At 36.6% G+C, this 25447-nt stretch overlaps 2 protein-coding genes across 5 annotated transcripts; one reads left to right on the top strand and one right to left on the bottom strand.

The window, feature by feature from the left end:
- Positions 1-6794: 6794 nt before the first annotated feature.
- LOC108621015 (organic cation transporter protein) lies at positions 6795-21533 on the top strand. 4 transcript variants are annotated; one of them, XM_089462852.1, is made up of 7 exons: positions 6795-6935; positions 17865-18196; positions 18264-18491; positions 19122-19380; positions 19443-19860; positions 19922-20428; positions 20495-21533. In XM_089462852.1, the coding sequence occupies exons 2-7, from the start codon at positions 18098-18100 to the stop codon at positions 20733-20735; spliced, it is 1752 nt and encodes a 583-aa protein (XP_089318978.1). In that variant the 5' UTR covers positions 6795-6935; positions 17865-18097; the 3' UTR covers positions 20736-21533. The 4 variants fall into 4 exon arrangements, with proteins under 4 accessions (XP_089318978.1, XP_089318981.1, XP_089318980.1 ...); XM_089462855.1 differs by lacking the exon at positions 6795-6935 and adding an exon at positions 7024-7164; XM_089462854.1 differs by lacking the exon at positions 6795-6935 and adding an exon at positions 13114-13358.
- Positions 21534-22420: 887 nt separating this feature from the next.
- Positions 22421-24650, bottom strand: LOC108621016 (organic cation transporter-like protein). Its single transcript, XM_018018095.2, has 5 exons — positions 24382-24650; positions 23880-24325; positions 23400-23817; positions 22832-23338; positions 22421-22767 (listed from the first exon to the last, which is right to left on the bottom strand). Exons 1-5 carry the CDS (start codon positions 24522-24524, stop codon positions 22641-22643), a joined length of 1641 nt encoding a protein of 546 aa, XP_017873584.1. The 5' UTR covers positions 24525-24650; the 3' UTR covers positions 22421-22640.
- Positions 24651-25447: the final 797 nt, after the last annotated feature.

The following is a 25447-nucleotide window of genomic DNA, read 5'->3' as shown; positions in this document are numbered from 1 at the left end:
GTATGTTCTAATTATAAAGGCAATCAAATACTTTAGTACAGATACTTTATTATTTCATAATTAAATTATATTAACTCACATGCAAATATTTAAAGGATTTTTTGCGATCTGCAGACTATTGATTTTAGTTGCCCACTGCCGGCTAAAACTCAAGGAATAGTCTCATATTTCTTGCTGCCATTAGTTCCTGTGTGTGCGTGTGTGTGTGTGTGTGAGTGTGTGCTTGTTTGTGTTTGTTTATGTGTGTGTTTGCTCTTGTGTGAATGGATTTGATGCCATGGCAATTGCATTCCGCCACCTTGGCGTCTCTCTGCTTTGGGATTCGCTTAAAGTTCACAGTTTTATTAAGTTTTCCATTTGAGAGCTGAAATTTTCTTTGTGCTTCGTTCTGCTGACCTTTGGCAGGAATCATGTATACCTTATATATATATAAATACTATATACATTTATATATATTTGAGAGCTTAAAATGGTATTAGCCAACTCTTTCTTCTAACTGCTTTACCTTACTATATATAAATCTCTATAATATATTTTGTTATACAAATTAATCTCTATAAAATATTCTCTCATATAAATCGATCTCGATTTCAGCCTTCTATTAAAATGTTTTCTTACTTCAACAAGTTTTATGTACTCATCAAATTTCTCATTAATTGTTAGCATTTTGATTGATTTACCAATGCCTACGATTATTATATGGCCACCTGAGCTTCGCATAATTAGACGTTATCAAATGATATCGACGCAATTAAACATTTCGTTAATGTCTTTTGGAATTTATTTACCTTTGGCCAGCTGTGGGCTTTGGCATTGTTACTGTACTTAATCGACCGTTGGCCATATGCTCAAATGTCCAGAACCTTTCCCCCCATTGGCTTTGCCACTCAAATTACAATGCAAACAGTGGGTGGCTGGTGCGATAAGCTTGACTGTTCCTATTCCAGTAGAGTGGTTAATAATGAAGCGGAAGTTTACACTGGCTGTCAGTCAGAAATTATATATATGCATAGTTATTATAAATTTCGGGTTATTGCGATTAACATACACATCAATCAGTTGTATTTTTTGTTAGTCTGTAAATAGCTGACGATATTCCTTTCCCTTGATTGATGTAGATATTAAAGACAGGACACTAGATTGTTTTGCTATGGGTTGAAAAAGTCTGATATCAGCTGAACTGCGCATGCTTAGCTAATTTAATTAACATTCCCAAGTTGGCATAATAAACCAAATTAATTATATTACAATTAAAATTATTTTTTTTTTTTTGAGTTATAAACTGAGTGCAAACTTAATTAATAAATCAGGCAGAGCGTGCTTCAACTATAAATTTATATAATTCCATCATCATAAATATCTTCTTCTTCTTTCTATATCTGACATATAAAATTTTCCTTCGCTGCTTTATATATTGCGCTTTAATATCATTTAATATCTCAAATTGGACTCTTCATGATCGTAAACTGCATAAATTTATTAACTGCTTGAACATTATTTGGTTGCCATATTTTCCGGTACTGGTTGTGGAAAATTTCCAATCAATCGCCTGGGCAAATAAATTAATAAAATTTTCGCATAAATTCGACCTAATCATTGAGCGCTAACAAAGCAAACTCAAATTAATTACCAAAATTAGTTGCCTCCCAAAAAAATAAAGGAACACATACAAAAAACATCAAGAAGCCAAACAACAGTCACAACAACAACTGCCGCAACAGCAACAATATTGTGAAAAGCCAAACAAAGCATAAATAAACAAGTAAGAAGGCTCCAGTCGAGACTGCTCGACTAGGAGATACCCTGAACCCTCCAAACTGATATTCTAATCATTCTGGACTTCTTTTATGCACACATACATACACATGCACGTATAAGCACGCGCTTTGCAAACTGCGCAGCTAGCAGCGGCTGCGCTTGGGCTGCACTGCAGTGTGGGCAATATAACGAGAATTTATTTGTTGAATAATTTCTTTTGTAGACATACGATCTTAATGAAACTTTTAGAGCGTAATCATATGGCTTAAATGTGTGTACATTTCAAAGCACAAGTCTCTAGTACTTGAAATGCGTTTTTTACAAATTGGGGGCGAAGGGGGCGTGGTATCCAAAATCTGTAAATTACAAAATCTTTGTATCCATTAACTTTATATACAACGCAAATTTGAAGTCTCCAGGTCTAAAAGTGTTCAAAATAAGCTGAAAAAACATTGTCGATTTTTCGATTATTCTCGATAAAAAAGTTATCGGATGAGTTATCGAAAAAATAAAGCAAACTTGTACTGCCTATGGTATACACGAGTATGCTTGCCAAATTTCAGCTCTCTAGCTCTTATATCTTCTGAGATCCTTTTGCTCATACGGACGGACGGACGGACGGACGGACGGACAGACGGACAGGGCTATATCGACTCAGCTCGTCGTCCTGATCAAGAATATATATACTTTATGGGGTCTGCGATGATTCCTTCTGCCTGTTACATACTTTTCACAAAACCATTATACCCTGATTTCCCATTTTCAATGGGTTCAGGGTATAAAAAGTTTCTGTTGCTTTTGCATTAAGGAACAACCAAAAATATGCTGAGTCATTGAACGGATATTACAATAGAATGGAACAAGCTCTGCACTATCACAAAGGGAAATTAAATGTAGACATACATACAATTAAAGTAGCTGTAGATGTATGTAGATATGAATATGTTTCACATCAGAGCGTAATGGAGCAGTTGGAGGTGTATTCGGAGTTACCCTGTAATCTATAAGGAGCAAATGAGTATTAGAGTTTGAATTGGACACAATTATAGGTCATCAGATAAGATGCTTTCGATAGGTTGTTGGTTAAGTACAGTGGGGTATGTTTGGTAAACCTGAACATAAAGTTATCCTTGCATCTATACAAGCTTCAAATTTGTTTTACATATACATATATTGCTCTGCTGAACTGAAGAAGTCAATCAATTTTAAGAGCTTTTATATCTCTTTTGAATGAAAACTACGATTTCGATAAAACTAATTTGGTGCTATATGTGTATAATACTTTTTATTAATCGGCTAAGACGAGAACAAGATTAAGGTCTAAAACTTTCATTTATATATATATATATATCAGGTATATACATAAATATGTGCCTTATAAAATCAGATATACCTGAATACGAGTATAGAAATACTCTTCCTGTTGGGCTGCATTCCTTTGCCAGTCACATCTTTTGCTAAATAAACTATATACCCACTCTTTATCAATTATTTACTATCTTGAGTATTGGGTGTAGCCACACGCGATTTGCGTTTTTTTTATACCCTGAACCCATTGAAAATGGGAAATCAGGGTATAATGGTTTTGTGAAAAGTATGTAACAGGCAGAAGGAATCATCGCAGACCCCATAAAGTATATATATTCTTGATCAGGACGACGAGCTGAGTCGATATAGCCCTGTCCGTCTGTCCGTCCGTCCGTCCGTCCGTCCGTCCGTCCGTCCGTCCGTCCGTCCGTCCGTATGAGCAAAAGGATCTCAGAAGATATAAGAGCTAGAGAGCTGAAATTTGGCAAGCATACTCGTGTATACCATAGGCAGTACAAGTTTGCTTTATTTTTTCGATAACTCATCCGATAACTTTTTTATCGAGAATAATCGAAAAATCGACAATGTTTTTTCAGCTTATTTTGAACACTTTTAGACCTGGAGACTTCAAATTTGCGTTGTATATAAAGTTAATGGATACAAAGATTTTGTAATTTACAGATTTTGGATACCACGCCCCCTTCGCCCCCAATTTGTAAAAAACGCATTTCAAGTACTAGAGACTTGTGCTTTGAAATGTACACACATTTAAGCCATATGATTACGCTCTAAAAGTTTCATTAAGATCGTATGTCTACAAAAGAAATTATTCAACAAATAAATTCTCGTTATATTGCCCACACTGCAGTGCAGCCCAAGCGCAGCCGCTGCTAGCTGCGCAGTTTGCAAAGCGCGTGCTTATACGTGCATGTGTATGTATGTGTGCATAAAAGAAGTCCAGAATGATTAGAATATCAGTTTGGAGGGTTCAGGGTATCTCCTAGTCGAGCAGTCTCGACTGGAGCCTTCTTACTTGTTTTTTTTTATAATTTAACGCAATGTCTTGGCTCTTACAACGTCATACGTAGTATAGTTGTCCTTGGCAGCTATATAAATAGATATCCAACACCCCAAACACCGTCACAAGCAACGCCAATTTCATTTACATGACAGGAATGACTTTTATTTCCCCACCCCCTCCCTATGGGGATGTCATCCCCATCAATGTTTCGCTGCGTTGTTAGACTCTCTGCGAATGATTAGTTTTGAAAATGTTGCTCAAGGTTTGTTGATTTATAGTTCGCTGCAGGAAATGTTCCAGGTTGAACTTGACTTGAACAAATTTTGTCTATTTTGAGCTTTAAGGTTCTGCATGTGGCATATGAGTGTGTTTATTTATTATAGCAAACTAAGGTGATTTAATGTCAATGTCAGCTTGCACCTTGGTAGCAGGCAAAAGTCTTGATTGTGACTAACTCGATGGTAACTTTGCCTCAAAGTAATAGTACTAAAAAAATATATATATAATAAAATAAGAAAATAAATATTAATATGTAAATATTAATATGTATTTATAATATTCTTAATTTATGGAAACTTTAAGTAGATATACATATATAATCATTTCATAATATTTTGTTTTGATCCGTTTCATGTAATTTTTTCCAAATATTCTTCACATTTGCGAATGAAAATTTTAAAATCCAAAATTGTTGTATTAGGTTTAATGCGCAATATTATTGTTGAGTTAGAGTAAAATTGAGTCAGATATAAAAATTAGCATAAATATAAATCAGATTTTACATATTTACACATACATATATACATAAATATATATATAATATATAACACTTATTAACAAAATTGTAAATACCATCATGTTAATCAAATTTCATTTAGATTATATATATGAATCTGAATATAATTGATCTGGAGGGACTCGGGGTAAGATATAATCGATGGTTGAGTTTACATACATTTTAATACACTAATACGTTAGCATGCAAATATATGTATTGAGTAATGTTAATAGAGGTCGCCTAATTCATTATATTTAAGCCTTAAATTTTAAGGCTAATACTATTTCCAATTCTTTCTAAGTCATGCAGAATAAAAATAAATTCAAAATTAAAAACAACTTTCGCCAAAAAAAATCAACAAATGAGTAAGCATAAAATTCATCTGGTTGTTAGAATGTTAAGTCCTATGAAAATACAAATTCACCCGTTTCCAATACACGAAAATCATTTGCGAAGGTCGGCGGCATTTTAATTAGCGTTTCTCTCAATTCGAGTGGATGATGCAGATGCAAATCTCAGACGCAAAATCAAAGCAAGCATACATATGTATGCATGTATGTATACTTATATTATATGTATGTATACTTATATTGTATGTATATGTATTTGTATAATGATATTTCAAAATGCTAGAAATGTATGTGGATAGAAATATATGTACATATGTGAACTAATACGAATTGCAATTTAAACTGGTTCCAAATCGTTATTTGATTTACCTATGAGAAAGTGCATTGAATTCAGTTACTAGAGTTTTAACCTCTTGCAGGGGATTTTCTTTATATAAAGATAAATATTTCTCTTTGCATGCAGCAGTAGGGGTAGCTTTATACCTGTGGACAAACTCTTTGTTCCTATTGCATAGTAAAATGAAGCCAGCATCAGATTACTGCGTTGTAGTCTATTTCTTAAATACAGGTAGAATACAAGAAAACAGCAAAGTATGGACTCATCAAAAATCTCAAGTCTTGAACGAGATGGTTTTTTCTCCTATTTGAACTACATACATACATGGTTGTTATCCAATTACAACGCATGCGACTACAAACTGTTCTTGTCAGTGATGATAATGCAGTATTCATGCGAAATCAGTAACTGCCTTCAGGGCCAAGGAAGTGTAAAAGCATTGTAAACAATAATGCCATTTGCCCGTGTTGCGCGCAATCTACTATTTTCCAACAAGGCGCAATTATGAAGATTATGAATTATGCACTCATTGCATATATGGCGCAGGCTGAGTACGAACTGAGCGCATTGAACTGGTTCGAACTAGTAGCTGAGCAAGGCACGTCGTGCTTACGGTATGTAAAACGCACAGAAAAGCAGCGCCAAGCAAAGCAGAGGCAAGCAAAACAAAACGACCCGTCAACAGCTGATGGCAATGGCAATGACAGAGACGAAAAACATTGCAAACGCAACGTGTTTTTGAAAAGGGGATGCGCAACGAAGCAGTAGAAGAAAAGAGAAAATGCAATAGTATTGCTTTTGTATACTCTTCCTATTTATAAATTAAACAAACTTTTATTTATATTATAATAGCATAGCAATAGCATAGCAATAATCGAAAAAATATTGGCAAAAATTACAAAATTATTCGCAATACTTCAAAGCTAATAATATTTAATTAATGGGAAATGCTCAAGTGCACATATCTATGTACATACATATGTACATATATGAATGGACTTATGCTTCTCTGTACATCATCCAGGTTACATACACACATACGTATTTATGTATGTAATTTAAGTCGAGTAGAATTATTCTCACTGAGAATCGAATTTGTTGTGAGCAGAGTACAGAGCAACTAGTCGTCTATCATTTGATTATTGTGCACTGCATCTGCGCTCTTGCTCATCTCTTCCTCAATAGTTTCATTATTGTTGTGGTTGTTTCGGCTCTCGAAGTCATGGCCGATATTCGGAATACCTGAGGAGGAGCAGTAGCATCAGAGATGAACAGTCACACGAAGGCGCTCGCGCAACAGACGACCACGAAACAGAAGCACACAAAATAACAAAACGGGAGCAGCAGTCGGAGCATGGTCAAACGCACTCAGAGGACTTAACGGTAAATAGTGTGCAGTGTGTGAGTCTGGCTGCGAAGCAGACCAGACAAAGATAGTAAAATTGAAAAATAGTAATTGGAATTTGCAAATTGTAGATTTAAGGACGATCAAAAGTTCAAGTATATTGTGCTCGTCTTTATAAATAGTTTGTTTATTAAAATCAATAAGACAATATCAATAACAATAACTACAAAGTGCATTATTTAATATGTATGCAGGCAGGCCTCAATGGTGTGTATGTATATATGCATGTATGTATGTATGTATGTTATGTGTAGTGTTATGAGAATCATTAATTGACGACAATTGAAATGCAGCGGCAAGCGGCGTCATAGCAAGTTCTCACAGACCAGCGGAAAGTTTTGTTCAATATTCGAATCGATTTCAGTCGCCAAGTGTCGCATATAAAAATAGCAATTAACAAATTTATGCAACCCACTGTGGCCACGGCTTCAACACAAATGCATGTACATATGTATGTATGTATATGTATGGGTGCGTGGATGAGTATGAGTGTTGTGTGTGGCTGTGTGTATGTATATGTTTTGGCACTACTTAGGTGTGTAAGTGTGCCTTTTAAAAATAAACAAAAATCACACACATTCAACACATACATACACACATGCATACTTATGTACAGACATGTACATATGTACATATATATTGAAATAGACTTTTAAAAATGTTGTTGCTAATTGATCTACAGCCAAATGTTTGTTATTTCCTTAGATACCTCACTTGTCACTGACTCTGGCACTCAAATTCTATTATTTATATATGTACATACACTTTTTTGTTTCTTCTATATTCATGTGTATATATGTATGTATGTATGTATCTATATTGTTTTATGACTCCCCAATTTGTGCGCCCGCATAGAAATATTTTATTATTCTGCGCCGGTAGCGACATCATTAAAACATACACAGAGGAAGCCACAGCAAAGTTTGACAACAACTACAACAACAATAGCAACAACACTCTATTGCGAATTTCATTCAGCAAGCGTAAACATTTGAATGGCACTGTTATGATCAAAGTGAAAATACAAGTATCCGAGGTACCTGAAACTTTCTAAGTACTTTATAGTGTAACCAAATGGTTTTGGGGACTTTGGGGAGCGATCATAATGTTTAATATTGGGACATATAGAAACTCAAGGGAGAGTAAATTAAACGGTAATCCGAAGTTTGCTTTACGACAGTTTTCGTTTTTTCGTCTAAACCTTACTATAGTGAACAGATTTTGTAAATAGCGGATATTTTATTTTACATGTCATGATAGTGCAACAAGTTAATTTTTTCGGTAAAATAAGTTTTCAACAATTTTAAAAATAGAATATTTTCCATTTGGTTGTTAAATTTATGGTATTCCAATTCAATTGATAAACCATTTGTGAACATGTGTTTTCCATATGAGCATATATTATACATCTATTTGTAATATTCATCAGATATACACAACTCAATTATTGTACCTTGGCTGTTTAACCACGCGAATTGGGTAGAATTTGGAATTGCAAGCAAATTTTAATATTCCCCACGTGTAAAGTGGATACTTCGATAAATTTTGGAATATTTTTGTATACTCGTGTATGCATATAAGTCTATGTACGCAATATGCCTTTTGGGTATATGGAAACAATTTAGGTTTTATTTCATGCGAATAACTGAAAAAAAACTGCAACTACAAAAAATTTGCATGTAATTTATTATTATAATATAAATTCAATATTTACTGATTTTGAAATGGTTCTTTTTGAATATCTAGTTTATGCAAATAGGAAAACTGTCCTATCTTATTTGCCTAACGGCATTGTTTGTTTGTTGGTCTGCGTAATTCACTGGAAGTATTTTCACCTTATCCAATAGAATCCGACAAGTCCATAAATGAATTTAGACAGACTTGAATGAGTCAAAGTGTTGTGAAGTGACTGCTGTAAATGTGATCGTACTTCTAGGTAAACCACATTTAAAGTTTCCATACTTCATTCAATAATCAATTATTTATGAAGCGCATGAAAGCAAGTTAGATTGATCTGTCTGTGGGGAATAACTGACTAGGGAATACTTCCACGATTACGAATACATATTACATGAGCATTATACAAACTTTAAGGAATTATAACTCAAATCTTCTAGACAGATTCATAGTCCAATGAGACAGTTGATATGAGGTATGATATCTAGAAACTTTATATGGTTAGGCAAGTGTACTCTATATTATATGCTTTCGCAAATCATCGTAATACCCTGTTTACTCTTTAGCAATGGGTTAAGAGCGAAACAAAAGAAAAAAAAGAAAGCTTTTTTCTGCCGACTAACGAGTTGTTGTTCGCTAGCATATGGTACTCATTATTTTTATCTGATTTCTTGGAACTAATCTGCTATGCACAATCATAGCAAACGATGCTTAATAACATGCTCCACTCGTATGCATCTTGTTGTTGACTGGTTTTCTGCGAGGCTAGATTCGACAAAAAACTAAAACAAGAAAAAAAAAAAAAACAACTCTAATCTTCAGCAACAGGTTTCCTTTCAGTATTTAAATATTTGAGAGATCAAGAGATCGCAAAACAACTTACAGAAACTAATCAATTTATTTACACTTCTAAACAAAACAATCAAAGAGAGGGCGAGCGAGAGAGTGTGTGCGAGAGCGAGATAGAGGCAGAAAAAAGCACAGTCAGGCAGTCCATAAATAAATTGAGCAAAATAGCAACAAATACTTTTGTCACGTTTTTGACTTATTTTAAATGAAAGCAAAAACAAAAGTTAAGTGCGTCGGTGATAAATATTTCTTCTACTTACATATACAAACATATATTATTGAGTATCTGTATATATATATTATATACTGCAAAAGTATATTTTTATATTTCTGACTTATAGTAGTTGCCAAGCGTTTCAGCGGCCCGTGGTGTTTATTGCCATATAGCCGTTTAGTTTTAGTCTCACTGCTTGATTGAGGGTCAGAAATTAATTGTGGCTTTTACGATTTGTGCCTGGTCATAGTTGGCTAGAACTCTCATGCCGCTGCTCAGAGCTCTATACTATAGACGCTCGTCCAACGTGTTTGCCAGGCGCTTATCTGTGCGCACACGACGCGCCGACAGAGACTACGACAACAACAGCATCAACAACATCAACAACGACAAAGATGATGACGATGTTGTAGTTGAAGAATCATATTCGTGTGAGTGTGTCCAGATTGTTACCTATACTGGGTGTCAGTATGGGTACTAGTTATGGTATAGCGGTCGTTCGTACAGCTGTTTTGATTGGGGAATGTCACGACGTCGTAAGTCCCGTCATCGCTGTTGTCTACGCTATTGTCTAACCAGTCTATCAGCTGTTTGGGGGTTTTATTGTAGTCGCTTAGTGTGCATTTCAATGCATCGTGAGGATCATTGAAAGTCTGATGTTTCTGGTTTTTTGCTGACTATAACCCAATGCAAGCGGTTCACTCGCTATATCTATAAGTACTTGACACCCACTGCAGACCTCAGCTAAAAGTCAAACATTTGCGCTCTGCACTTCGCACTGCCAAGTCAGTTTCAATTTCGATTTCAGTTAATTGATTTTATTTTTTATTTTTACTCTCTTACCACGTTTTGGAGGACCACACCCAGCGGGTAAAAGTTTGTTTACGTCACGGTTGCATGATTTCATGGAATATTCCGAAGCATTTATGCTCGCACAACATAATCAAATATGAGATCATTTTGTATGCGCGTGCCCGCCGTCTCTCGACATTCAATTGATTTATTTTGATATCAAGAGCGGTTCGCGATATTCTGGCGAATCCCTTAAGTGTTTTGCTATTTTCTGAATATTTTGTTGTTGGGCTGTGGCTGTTCTGCTGTGTTGTGTTTGCTTATAAAAAATATATAAACAAATTTTTCCAAAAGAACTTGTATTTTTCTGAATACCAAACCAAAAAAAAAATAAAAAATAAATAAATAAAATAAAAATAATAATAATAATAATTAAATAAATAAATATATTCATTTTCTTCTTAAACAAAACAAAACAATAAAAAGTGTTGAATGCAAAGAACTTGGCAAATGATTAAAATAAAGCTTAAGCAATTATTTGCAGCTATCTAGCTATCAGTTGGATCAGTCCAAGCACATTGTTCCATGGGTCCAAGGTGAATCTACAAATTCTATTTCAAGAGCAACTTTAAACAGCACGTTTTTATTTTTTACCTCTTATTGCTTTCAATTGTTGTCTGCTACGAATTGGAAGACATTACTACATAGATATATGTATATATATTTAATATTCCAGCCACATTCGCGTCAGTTATGCTGAAACATATGACTGTGAGCCTATGCTTATCGCAATCGAGCAAAATTCTTGCTGGCGTATGGCTTTAATTGCATATAAAGCCATTATCAAGAAATACCCAGATCTTCTCTCTCGCTCTCTCATGCACTCTTTGACTGAGTTTATGTCTGGCAGGTGTATGGCCAAGCAGAATCTGGTAATTGGTTACAACCGGCGCTAACCAGTCTGGTTCAGTGTTGACTCGTCTGGCCAAAGCTCTCGGTGAGCTTTATGAAAGTCGCTGGAGCTGTAGCTAGGCCAGAAACTACGCTGTGAGCACGCCCGGCCACATCTTATCATCCAGATCTATTGTAGTTTTTTTAGTGCTCAAATTCGTGCCCTTACATTGCTTACATATTGATTTATATTGTTATGTTGTTTGTAGTGTTCCTCATGAGCCTCATTGGTTCCGGTACGCAAAACATATATCTTATCTCCACTAAATAGCTCAGGCAATTTTTAATTGTTGTCAGTCTATAAAAATGATTTAGATCCATAAATCTATAAACAAGTGTTTCATGTGTTCTTGTTAATTGACTTATTTCATCTGGAGTTTATTTTATCTATTTCACATTTCTGATGAGATCACTTGTAATTGCTTTAGTTAGTTATAGGTTTCAAATAGATTAGTATATTTAATTAAGAGTAGTTGGTTATTTGTTTTTTGTAACTAATTGTAATAATTAATTGAGTAAAGATTACTGTTAAGAACTGAGGCTGTAATTGAGCAAATTCTAATCGAACGATATGCAATACAGTTTTCAGGTGGATTTCACTTTTCGATTCTTGGTGTTTATTACAGTATAGAATTTGATTGATAATAAATATAAAATATATACACAATTCAGCTTATTTAAATACAAGAAAATGTGTTTCTGTTGATTGATAAAAACATTTCTATTGATATTACACTATGAGAATCCACTTAAATGCTAGCTTTGCTTGGCATGGAATATAATACAATATATTTATCTCAATAATATATATTTAAATTTCTTTTAAATGTTTGACATGTAAATTGCATTATGAGGCTCTTCACATCGTACAACTTTTATTAGGACAAACACAATTTTGATTGTTTGCTCATTTTGAATGCCTCACATCAATTGACGGCAAATGTTTCGTACAACTATTTATATGGAAACATTAATTTAAATATTAATGAGAGATTAGGCAGTGACAGAGGAAAACAAACGTTTGCCATTAAAAACAATTGAATATGAATAGAATTGAAATGCCAGCATTTCTTCAATTATGTACAATAAATATATGTATATGTACATACATACATATATCAAATCTATTATTTCTATTAAATTCTGGCGAAGGGGAAGAACTTTCAGCTGCAATGCTCGATGAATTTGTATATAAATATTTATTTACTTTTTCTTATTTAACAATTAAGAGCAGCGAGTGTATTAAAGACATTATGACGCCATGTTACTAGAGAGGCACACACACATGCACAGACGGATATGCTCCGATGCTCAGCATAGGGGTGAGCCACAATGTAAGCTTATGCATGTGTGAATGAGTATATATATGTGTGTGTGTGTGCTATCTATGTGCATCTCTTTTCTTTCGCTACTGCCTTTGATTTGCTGCTGCAGCTGTGTGTAGTCCATACAAAGGAGTAATATATAAAGCCGTTGTAAGAACTACTTCTCTCTTTCTCTCTTCCTCTCTCTGTTTCCTTGCATCTCCCTTTTGAACTCTTTGTTTGTCCCACGCTGGCGCTCTCTCCGACTCTCACTCTCTCTCACTCTCACACACACATGACCAGATACAGCCAGCGGCAATTTAAAGAAACTGGCACGCAAGTCATTTAAAACCGAAGCCATTTGTTGAACTTGATGTCAAAGCGAACTCAATTGTCACGCGAGCAGCTGCACATGCAGATCGAGCGGCAAAGTGCAACAAGTTTGTGTGTGTGTGTGTGTCTATCCATGTGTGTGTGTGCGTGTGTGTGGTAGAGTCGGTGAATTTATTACGTTTGGGATATTCCAAGTCACACGCGTTTATTACGCATGGAATACGAATACAACCAAAATTGAACTGATTTCGGTGCAAAGCATTGTAAAAATTTCTTAATTAGTAAGTTCAATTTGATTAACTAATTTGTAATACAATAAAATTTTTCACGAATATATGTGAAGCACAGTTCCTAAAAAAAAATCGCGTCGCACATAAAAATTTAAAAATTTTGCGAGTCAGCTGCTTTTATTTCGGTTTGCGAAATGCGATGCATATAAAAATAAATTTGGGAATTAAAAATAAAATTAACTACAAGCAAAAAAAAAAATTCTTGTAAAGTTTGCCTTTGCCTGACACTAAGTCCCATATTTTGGCAATGTTTTTGCAGCGTAAATAAATCTGTTTGGGTTCTTAATATTTGCTGAAATGAGAATTGTGCAAGCCAATATATGAACGATAAGATTTTTATTATTATTATTATTTTTTTTTTTTTTTTCGGAAATGTTTCTTTTTCTTATCGTCCGTAATGCAACAAATATTTTGCATGCAAACAAATGAAACGAAAGTTACCTCAATCATTTTAGGCCAGCTTTGTGTGTCTATGTTGGCACATTGATCATATTTTTAGCTGTTAGTTCAGCTACTCCTTTATTTGATTAAGATTTATTTATATTATTCGTAACTCGACAAGTAGGTGTTAAATTTAGCATTGGCAACTGTAAGGCCAGATGTTTCAATTGTTATTATAGTTTCTGTAAATGTCTGAGCCAGATTAGTTTTTGTTGCGCAGAATTATATATATATACACATATATGCAAAGCGAATTGGCATTGATCATTTTGAAATCGTCCAAACTTAATTACAAGTTATATCATAATTATCTCGAGTTTGTTTCTAATAAGCTTCTGACAACACGGCGTATTCGAAATAAGTTAGCACTCAAGAGTCTCGTGTCGTCAGTTAAACTCGGTATTTGTTTGATATAAGAGATTCGTATTCGCCTTGGGGGAATTTCTTCTTATACTCTTATACCTCGAGTCGTTCTTTGTTCTTTGTTGCGAACAAAGGAAATTTCATTCATGTAAATATTTGGATGCGCAGTATTATATCTTTCAGTCTGTCTGCATTCGACACTACTCGCACAGCTGGCCAGCTATACTCGCGCCCCTTCTCGCACTCGGTACAGTTGATCCAACGCACATGCGACGATCGCCTGTTAGGGGGAAGTGCGATAAGATCATTTCTGTGATATGGAGTACTTTGCACACTTCCAACTAGTTTTAAAACCTAAACCCATCAGCACTTCAACGACTTAAGTGCCCATTCTGGACTATCTAATCACATTTGTTCTTGCATTCGACTTTAAGTCATTTATTAATCTATAATTGCACATTAAGGTATTGGCCATGGGCTTTGATTTGGCTTACAACTGATAGCGTTGGCAGTACTCAATGATTATTATGACTGGGCAACATTTATGAACTTCAAGATGTTTTTAGTCTAGCCGAAATCTGAATTCGTGTGGTAGTATACAAATTGATATAATTTTTTATTTTATTTATTTATTTATTTATTTTTTTTTAAATTTATCATTAGGTATTTGATAGTGCTAATAATAAATTTTAAGAGAGATTTCAACTGCAGTATTTTTAAGCGAAATGAAGAATTCAAGTATTCAACCTTCTGGAGATCCATCCTTATTCCTCTGCATTAAAAAAAAACCTCAAAAAGTATTCTTCATGAAATTCAGGGTATGCTCTATTCGAGCTCTTACAACAAAAGCTTTGCTACTTTTTTATTTTTTAAAGAAACCGGAATCTTTTGTATATATCAATAGCTACTTTTTCATGGAATTGTTTGTAAGAAATATTCTGTAGATTGATTTTGAATTGAATTGTATGAATTTTGCTGAGAATGGAGAAATGAATGCCTGATAAAAGAAAAGCATATAAGATTATCAAATTTCAAATTTGCAATTTCAGATGAGCAATTAGCAGGCCATTCTTAAATGCATGAATCATATTTTGACGCCATTTAGTAGTTTCCCTATTGTGAAATAAATTGAAAGAAAAACACACATTTTATAGAGTGCCAGCGTGTGTGAAGCTTATAGAGTAAACAATCATAAAGTTGTCGATCGAAAGTAGAAGGCAAATCTGTGGTTAAATTGTAGTGGAGCATGTTTTAGAGATAGCGCGAAAATGTATTATTTAGCACAAAAATTAGCGTAGCAATTTCGTATATTTATTGGTGCGTTATCACAAGGCCCATATGAGCATGTAAATCAAATGAAATCGTATCGAATCCATTAATCCCGTATACGCCGCGTGGACGCTCGTAAAATCAAAACAACGGCTTGAGTCTAACTGCCTTAGACGCTATGCGGGTATTTTTTATTTCAGATTTTTTTTCCGTTGTCAGCTCCTGACCTGTTTTTGTTAGCTGCCGCGAAAACTAGTTTGATTGACTGGAGTACAGTTGCCCCTCCAGCTCAAACAAAAATTCAATCAAAACTCAGTCCCTGGTCGGCCTGTTGATTTGATTTTATTCCATGCGGCGCTAGCGTCGACTGCGACGCTGATGCCGACGGCGACGGCGACGCAGGCGCCAACACGCAGTCGAACAGCTGTTTAATAAACAAACCGACGCGCCGACAGTTAGCTCAGTACGCAAAAGACACTTCGTGGATACACATCGCCAGAGATAGTCGTGGGGCACGTTACAAGTGCGCGCTAAACGGGCCGTTCGCCAGAACACAGACCCCAAACATCAGCTGCCAGAAATATTGCTAAAAAACCTAAAGAAGAAGTGGAAAACGAAATTCGGTTTACTCCAAAAGAATATAAATGAAACAAAGTAACAGAAATACAAAATCAGCAAATTCGAATTCCGTTTACTGCCTTCATTAGTCGTGACGTGTGTGACAGTTGGAGCCGTTGAACTCTTGGCATATATGCAAAAAAAGATCGACCACGATAAATTCGAAATAAATAATATACAGATACAGATTGTATACTAATTAAGGCTGTCGCGAAACAGAACTTTGATTCTCAAAAATAACAAATTATTTGTTTGTGCCTTTACGAAAATTGTGTATACGCACCTGTTTTCCGTTTTGTTTCGTTCTGTTCGTAAACAAAATTTGTTTTCTTGCTTCAGTGGTGTGTATAGAAAAAAATTAGGTAGATAAAACAAACAAATAATTTCAACGTATTGAAAGCTTCACTTCAGGTAATTTCATAGAGAATAGATAATCATATATTATAAACTACTTTCATATATATAACTTACGTTACTTTTGTATGCGGCTGGCGTACAACAGTATAAAATCTTTAATTTATTCAAACGATTCTCAAATAACAAATTTTAAGGACCTTGAACAAGTTTTTAAAGCGAACGCGAGTTTTTTGTCTTGCAAGATTTCGGAGCTCAGTTGCTTTGCAATTACTGCGAAACCAGTTATAAATGTGTAAAAATATTCAAACTGGAGTCAAGAAAAAAAAAAAAAAAAGAAGAATATACATACATATATATACACTTACATATATATATACGCATATAAAATTGCAAATTGCATACCCAAGCTCCAATCAAATCAAGCACATTTCTGTTAAAAAAAAAAAAATAGTGCACAACAGGAGTTCGCACTGAATTATTATTGTAATTTATGGCATTTGTTTGTGGCAAAATGTGTTCTAGTCAATTGGGTCTGGGCAGCTACACGTGCTTCGCTCAATGAGAACTCGATTACTTGAAACTGCTTGACAACCATTGACGGGGTTTCAGCGTTCAAATCAACAGGGTTCTGCCATCTTATATATGTATATGTGTGTGTGTGTGTGTTAGTCGGAATTCGGCAGCAATTAGTCAACAATAGTCAGTCGGCAACTGGTGGGTCGCTATAATAAAGTTGTATCTGAGCGATATAAATACTATGCCACTGATAAGGGGCATATTTCTCGTACCATAGTTCCGCAGCACGACAGAAACATCTGGCCTTAGTTTAGCTTGTTAGTCAGCGACTGCTGTTTATCTTGGTTAAAAAAAAAAAAAAATTGTTACAAAAATAGGGGTTTTTTTTTTTTTGTTTTTTTTTTTTTTAATATTGGGCATATCCTGTCAATTAAACTGTATATTTATTTTATTTTATATAAATTTATTTATAGATTTAACTGAGTCACATTTAAGTATAGATTACAGTTGAAAACTAAAAGAATTTATTTTGTAAAAATAAATACTAAAAGAATCTATTTTGTAAAAACAAATAATTTATTATTATGCAAATATTTTTGCAGTAATACCTCTGCGTAAAATTTACCAAAATCGAATTAAATAAATAAATAACTGAAGGCTGCAATTACTTGTTTGGGAAAGTCGCTCGACTTTACCTCAGTCCACTTTCTCCTTCGCTAAATATTTGCATATTTAATTAGGCGGACGATTTCAGATTACTTTAAGTCTGATTAATTATGTTTTTGTTATATTAATTATTCAGGCAAAGCTTTATAGCTTTGTAAGAAAACATATTTGTATAAAATATTTGATTGTTAAATGAGGTTTGTAAGTAAACAAATTTGTATAAAATGTTTGATCATTAAATGAGATTTTTACCTGTTTCATTCGCAGAGAAAACAAATGTGAACCAAATGCGTAGACATTTATTTTTTGGATAACAATACACGAACCCACACACACACACACATACACACACACACGTACATGCACAGACGGAACCTACTGTGATACCCTATACATGAACTGGGGCCATCCGGCATATAGGAAAAGAACGCAGCTACATACCCCTCAGAGTACAAAACATCAAATACATCCAAGAGGAGAGCAAATCAGCAAAACTCAGAATGGACTTCGATCAAATTCTTGCCAAATGCGGCGACTTCAATCGCTATCAGTTTATGATACTCGCACTCTTTGGCTTTATCAATATCATCGTATCGATGGTACGTACGATTTATTGCTTATAAATTGACGGATTGCTTACTGAAATGCGAAAATAAATCATTGCAGCATTATTTCACACAAACTGTGATTAGTTTCGTGCCGGATCATTGGTGCTATCACGAGAAGCTCGTTAACATGACATATAAGGAGATCGCCGACATCTATGCCAAATTCGAGAATCCCTCATGCACACGCCTCGCCGACATCAATGGCAGCGTGGTCACAGTCAGCACGGAGAAATGCGAAAAGTGGATATATAATTACGACTTTGGCTATAGAAGCATGAACACCGAGGTGAGTTGAACCTACAAGAATATTATATATATATATATATATATATAAAAAAAAAGAAAAAACAATTATTAGTATAATTATTATATTATTATAATAATAGTAATGCAATGAAGAATAGCTACAAATCCTTATCACAAAAATGTTATATTTATATAAAAAGTAAAATTTTTATAATAATAGTAATGTAATGGACAAAACTGCTTAGCCTTAATTACAGGATTTATCAAGATGATTTTTTTTTTATTATACAAAATAGAGCAGAATAGTTAGATTACATCTTAAATTAAAAATAGGTTTAAAAAGTCCCTTAATCAATATTAGCAGCTACGCTAATTTGATAAACATACTTCAATAAATTTTTTATTTATTTTTTTTTTAATTTTTAAAATTTATTTTTAATCAGTTTACTGCATACAAAAGTGTTGTGATTAACATTTTTAAAACATAAATAAAATAAAAAATATTTATTTACAATAATAATATTTATTTAAAATAAAAACATTTTTCGTAGACTCATCAGGTTGAAGGGCATTTAAAATTAATTCATTTTGGTTGTTTGTTAAAAGTCGCATAAATTGAACTTGCGTTTATTTATTTAATTTATTTATTTTCTTTCCAATCCATCAACAGCTGAACTGGGTCTGTGACTCAGCGTATAAGGCGCGCATTGGACAGTCGCTGTTCTTCATTGGGTCTGTGGTCGGTACGCTGTTCTATGGTCTGTTGTCTGATAAAATTGGACGTGTGCCAGCCCTGATATTGTCGAACTTCTGCGGCTTTGCTGGCGATTTCTCTACCATCTTTACCAAGAGTGTGGCCACATTTACGCTCTGCCGTTTCATATCGGGTCTGGCGGCCGATACCAACTTTTATCTCATGTATATTATAGGTAGGTGGATGCGTAGCAATATTTTTTTTCTTGCTAATCATCTTCATTCTATTGTTTTGCAGTGCTCGAATATATACGGCCCAGCATGCGCACATTGGGTCTGAATATGGCAGTGGGTCTATTCTATTGCCTGGGCCTGGTGTTCACGCCCTGGCTGGCCGTTCTGGCCGGCCACTGGCAGATCTACTTGGCCTGCACATCGCTGCCCATTCTGCTGGTGGTGCTGTACTATTTTGTGGTGCAGGAGAGCGCCCAGTGGCTGGTGACGCGCAACGACATCGATGGGGCGATAATGCGGCTCAAGCGCGTCGCTAGATTCAATGGTCGCCATGTGTCGCAGGCGGAATTCGATGAGTTCAGGCGCCATTGCCAAATGACCCGCGAGATGCAGGGCGGCGATGATAAGAAGCATGCGACGCTGTTGGACATGTTTAAGACGCCACGCATGCGCAAGAACACGCTGATTCTGTTCTTCAAATCGTAAGTAATCACAGTGATAAAACACTGACTTGACACATTACTCATACGCAGCGTATTGCAGAATGGTCATCACACTATGCTACGACGCCGTGTCGCGTAATGTGGAAGGCATGGGCATCTCGCCCTTCATCATGTTCTCGCTAAGCGCCCTGGCGGTGTTACCCTCAAGTATTCTGCTGGTGCTGCTCCAGGATCGCATCGGACGCAAAGGCATGGCATCGGGCTCGCTGCTGGTTGGTGGCCTGTTCACGGCTGCCGCTGGCATTGCCATCGCCTATCAGCAGCACAATCACAATGCCATTTTGTTGGCCTGCCTGACGATCGCAGCGCGTTTCGGCGTGGCCATCTCGTATGAGTCGGGATCGCAGTATGCGACAGAACTGATACCCACGTGTGTGCGCGGCCAGGGCGTGGCTGCGGTGCATGTGGCCGGCTTTGCGGCATCCTTCCTGGCGCCCTACATCCTATGGCTGGGCACGTTCTTCAAGGCCGCTCCTTCAATCATATTGGGTGTGCTCTTCTTTGCCGGCTCCTTTGTATGCCTGCTTCTGCCAGAGACCCTCAACCGGTAAGTGTGTGAATTCTGTTGTTGCCCAACAAACGGCTCAATTCTTGATTATTTTCGATTCGACAGGAGTCTTCCCACCACCATCGAGGAGGGTGAGGTGTTCGGCAAGGGCGAACGCATGTTCGACTTCCCCTGCCTGCACCATAACGACGACGATGACTCCGACTCTGAGATGGAAAAGTACAAACGCAAGCATTCGCTCATTGATGCCAAGCAACAGGTGGAGTCCGGGCAATACAGCAAGCGCAAACAATCGCTGATCGATGCCGATCGCGAGGAGCAGGCCCTCAAGGATGCAAAGCATTGAGCCAATCTCGAATGCCTCTGACTAGCTTGTAGTTTAGTTAAACAATTTTCTATGGGCCCCTTACCAAGCACTACTTAACACTTTCAATCAAGCAACTATAATAACAATAGCCCTAAGTAGACAGCTGAACAATACTGAATTTCAATAATTAATTAATTTTCGACTTAATAATGCAGCAGTTATTATATAAAACACAAATCTAAAGCAGTGCTAGCTGTGTGAATACCTCATAAATAACTATTCAAAGATTACTTAAAATTTACAAACTTTATGCTCACGTATCTATAGAACGTTTTCGATAAATATTTCTTGCTAAAGCACACACACACATCTATACACGAATATATACATATATATCTATATACATAAATATATCTATCTATACAATTGAATGTATATTATTAATATAAAGTATATATACGTCTTAAATTGTAGGCCTATATACTTATATAGACTGTAAGCAACCATATTCTTTAGTAACTCATAACTTAAATCAAAATTAAGCTATTGAGAATATTTTCCAAAAGTATGTAAGTTTTCGGAGCCGAAATGGGAATCAAAATCGCAAAGTTAACATATAAGCGGCACAATTTCACTTAACTGAATGAATTGAATACTTATTATTATAAACATTTACATCAATGTAATATGTATTAGCTAAACATAAGTGTATTACTGTAATAATTAAGCAGAGTTTATTTTGATTCAATGCAAATATGATAATAACTACAATTTTAGAAACAATTTAAACAAATAAAAAAAAAAAAAGCGACATGTATACAAATCGAAATAAAATTATGTTTTATTCGATTCTAATATGAGAATTAAATTTGTTCAGTTTTATTTGATTAGAGAGAGAGAGAGAGCTGAACTTTTGATCTAGATTTTGCATACATTAAAAGTTTTTATTATTTTAGTTGATATTGGAAATCATCAGATCCGCAGAGTTTGTTTAGGATATTTTTCGGCTGGATAAAGCCGATTCACATGTTAATCTTTTTATACCCTGAACCCATTGAAAATGGGAAATCAGGGTATAATGGTTTTGTGAAAAAGTATGTAACGGGCAGAAGGAGGCGTGTCAGACCCACAAAGTATATATATTCTTGATCAGCGTGACGAGCTGAGTCGATATAGCCCTGTCCGTCTGTCCGAGCGCAGGCTTATGCGTGCGTGTGGATGCATGTGTATGTATGTGTGCATAAAAGAGGTGCAGTATAATTAGAATATCAGCTTGGAGGGTTCAGGGTATCTCCTAGTCGAGCAGTCTCGACTGGAGCTTTCTTACTTGTTAGTATTATCAGTATATTTGAATATGCCAAAGTATTTTCTTTGGGAAATAGCACAACGACTTTTTATCTTTCAAATTTTAATGACGCAAGTTCTGGAGCTCCGGCGTCTCTTTCGATTTGCAATGGAGCATGCCTACAGCCATTAGCGTTTTATATTTTTCATACATACATACATATATTGTGTAATAAATCTCCAGTTTCGAAAGCGAAGAATATTGAATGTGAAAAAGAAAATTAATAAAAAATAAATTAATTAAGTTAATGGCAATGACTTCAATGAGTACGAAAAGGTAGCCAAGTAGAGGAGATGGAAAGATGAATCAATTCGACAGTATTAATATATATATTGATGAACTATATGATTCATAGATGTAGAAAATAAGGGAAATTAAGTTGGTTTTCAGTTCAGTTTAATTAAAATCAAAATAGATTAAGTGAAATACATGTATATAAAATTTAACGGCTAAATCCCAATTACTATGCATTCTTTACATGAGTAATACTTATCAGACCATTCGGTTGCACGAACTAACATATCGTTAAGCTCATCATCAGGTTATAGGGTTTGGTTATTTATTCAGTTTCAGGTGCATTGATTTAGGTAAGCAAAGACCTAAGCATCAGACTTGTTATCGCCATTTGGGGTTAGGCTTTCGCGATGTTTCTTGATGCACGGGAAATACAAGCAGCTCTCGTTCATCGCAAAGCGTTCCCCTTCGGCCAGGGTATCAGGAAGTTTTCTAGACAACAGAGAGCAAAGTTATTAAATGGTTTTAGGAATTTTGGATAAGTAATGGGAATTACTTGTGTAGAGTTTCCGGCAACGTCAGACAGAGGCCAGCGCCAAGGAACATGAGACAACTTATGAATATCGACGGCAGTGGCTTGTAAAACTTTGCCAAGTAGATAACGTAGAAGGACAACGAGCTGGAGGCCAGGCCAATCACATGAATGTTGGAGACGGCTCGTCCTCGGACACTGGTTGGTATTATCTCGGCGGCGTATTGAATCTCCGCATCGTAGGAGACGGTCGAGCCATAGCGACCCAAGCCGATCATGATGGCCAGCAGGAGAGCGTTTTCCTTCGGGTCCAGGAAGGCAATGAGGAAGCCCGTCACTGTGGTAATGATGCCGCCCACCAGGAGCGCGCCGCAGGCCATGCCCTTGCGCCCGATTATATTTTGCAGCAGCAGAATGGTGCAGCCGGCTGGCAAATAGTTGATCGAGGTGTAAGAGAAAAGCTTAAAGGGCGATGTGCCGAGGCCCTCCATATTGCGATTAATCACATCGTAGGATAGTGTAATAATGACGCTGTTTTGGAGTGAATACAATGAGATGACAGTCGAGTCAGATCAGATCAGATGGAGCTTACGATTTGAGCAGCAATGTCAGGGTGAATCGTCGTAGACGCGGTGTTCTAAACATGCCCATAAATGTGTCCTCGTGCTTCCTATGTTTCTCCTCCTCGATGACCTTCTCTCGATAGTGCTTGATGAACTCGTCGAACACAGAGTCCTCCACTTGACGCCCATTGAATTTAGCCACCCACTTGAGGCACTTCACGGCTTGATCGTATCTCTTCTTCGTGAGCAACCATTGAGCGCTCTCGCAGATCAGAAGCGGATAAACGAGCACGCCGAGGGCGGGCAAGGAGGCCATCCACAGGTAGTGGCGCCAGTTGCCAATCCAGATGGCCAGCCAGGGCGAGGTCATCAGTCCGAAGCAGTAAAAGAAGGCGAGTATGATGTTAAGGCCAAAGGTGCGACGTTTCGGGCTGAGGTACTCGAACACTAAAAACCGGCGTAAAGTCCTGTTACTCAGCTATCCAGCGGGCTCTTGAAGGCGTACTCACCCAAAATGTACATTAAATAGTACATCGTGTCGGTGGAGAGGCCCGACACAAATCTGGAGAACGCAAACCAGGGCAGAGTGTGCACAAATGAGGTCATAAAGTCCCCGGATGCCCCAGCTAAGGCGGCCATTAGCATGGCTGGCAGCCGGCCAATACGATCGGAGAGGTAGCCAAACGTTATGGTGCCCACCACGGAGCCTATGAAGAAGAAGGACTGGCCCACGGCCGGCTGATGCGACTTGTCGCAGACCCAGCGGAGCTCCGTCGTTAAGCTCTCGTAGCCGCTTTCACGCTCGAAGATCCAATTCTGGCAGGTTTCCTGCTCGGCAGCAATGCCCGTGCCATTAACGACGCCACTGAGTAACGTGCAGGCGGGGTCCGTTACATTTGAATAAACGGCGCGTATCGACTCTGCACTGAGGCCATGAAGATCATCATGGGAGCACCTAAAGATGGCAATCAATAAGCAACGATCTCAAGCATTTTTATGGGCAATACTTACCAATGCTCCGGCGTAAATGTTATAAGGGTTTGCGAGAAGTAATGCAATGAGCTCAATATATTCGTATAGCCGTACAATATCAAGATAACGAATTGGAAGCGTCCGAAACTTCCGCACTTCTCGAGCACCCGATCAAAATCCATATTTTGGGATTAAACTCTTGCGATTCAAGCACACTTTATGTGGAGAAGGAGCTGAGGACTTGACAGTTCCCCCTTAACAACATGCTCAGCGGACAACAGTCAAGAGACAATTGTTGATGCTCTGCACTTGACTTGCTATCTTATATGGAGTGGCCGGCGTTGGATGTCGCTCAAGATTAAGGTGAGAATCGGCTTTAGCTATCTCTATTGTGCCATAAAGCTGTGAGACTTGGACAAACACAGAAGTCGTACGTTAAGACGCAGCGCCAGAGTCAGCTACTCTCTGTCCATTAATTGCCTACATTACATATTAACTATATAGTATTGTTATAATTTACTTACTTAGCATCCGATGTAATCTCTCTCTCTCTCTCAGTTATTGTTCTATAACATTTCTATACCCGATGATAGCAGGACATAGTGAATGGCGCTTTGGCTCTGCCAACGGGGATGCCTCCGAATATTTTAAAGGGGCTTTTTTGAGAAGTACATTTCAGGTGGGTTCTCTTATCAGGCATTAAACTTGAAGCGACTCGAATAAGCAAGTCCGTTGTGCGGCCTAACAAAATTTCGGCACTCGCAAGAGTGCTTAGTGCAAGATTTAGTATCGGATGCTGTAAGTCACGTCTGCGGATTAGCCAGATTTAATAGAATTATCGCTGACTATATATGGCATCTGACAGGTTTAGCGCTCGGCTCATGAGCACTGCATACATATAGTATAGATTACAACTCTATTGACATTGTGAAATGCTCGGCTTTCAGCACACGCCAGGGGATATTAGATGTTTCATATGCATACATTAGCTTCCGATGGCATCGACGTGATAGCCGTAAATCATAAAGATGATCTCTGGCGTCTAATTTCCTGGCGTTTCTTACTAGATTTTCTGAGATTTATGCATTTATTAAATCATAATACT

The sequence above is a fragment of the Drosophila arizonae genome, chromosome 2, assembly GCF_054131065.1.
Source record: "Drosophila arizonae isolate 15081-1271.41 chromosome 2, UAZ_ARI_1.0, whole genome shotgun sequence".
Classification (NCBI taxonomy): domain Eukaryota; kingdom Metazoa; phylum Arthropoda; class Insecta; order Diptera; family Drosophilidae; genus Drosophila; species Drosophila arizonae.
The sequence above is the reverse complement of the archived record's forward strand: the minus strand, read 5'-3'. Positions and strand labels throughout refer to the sequence as shown.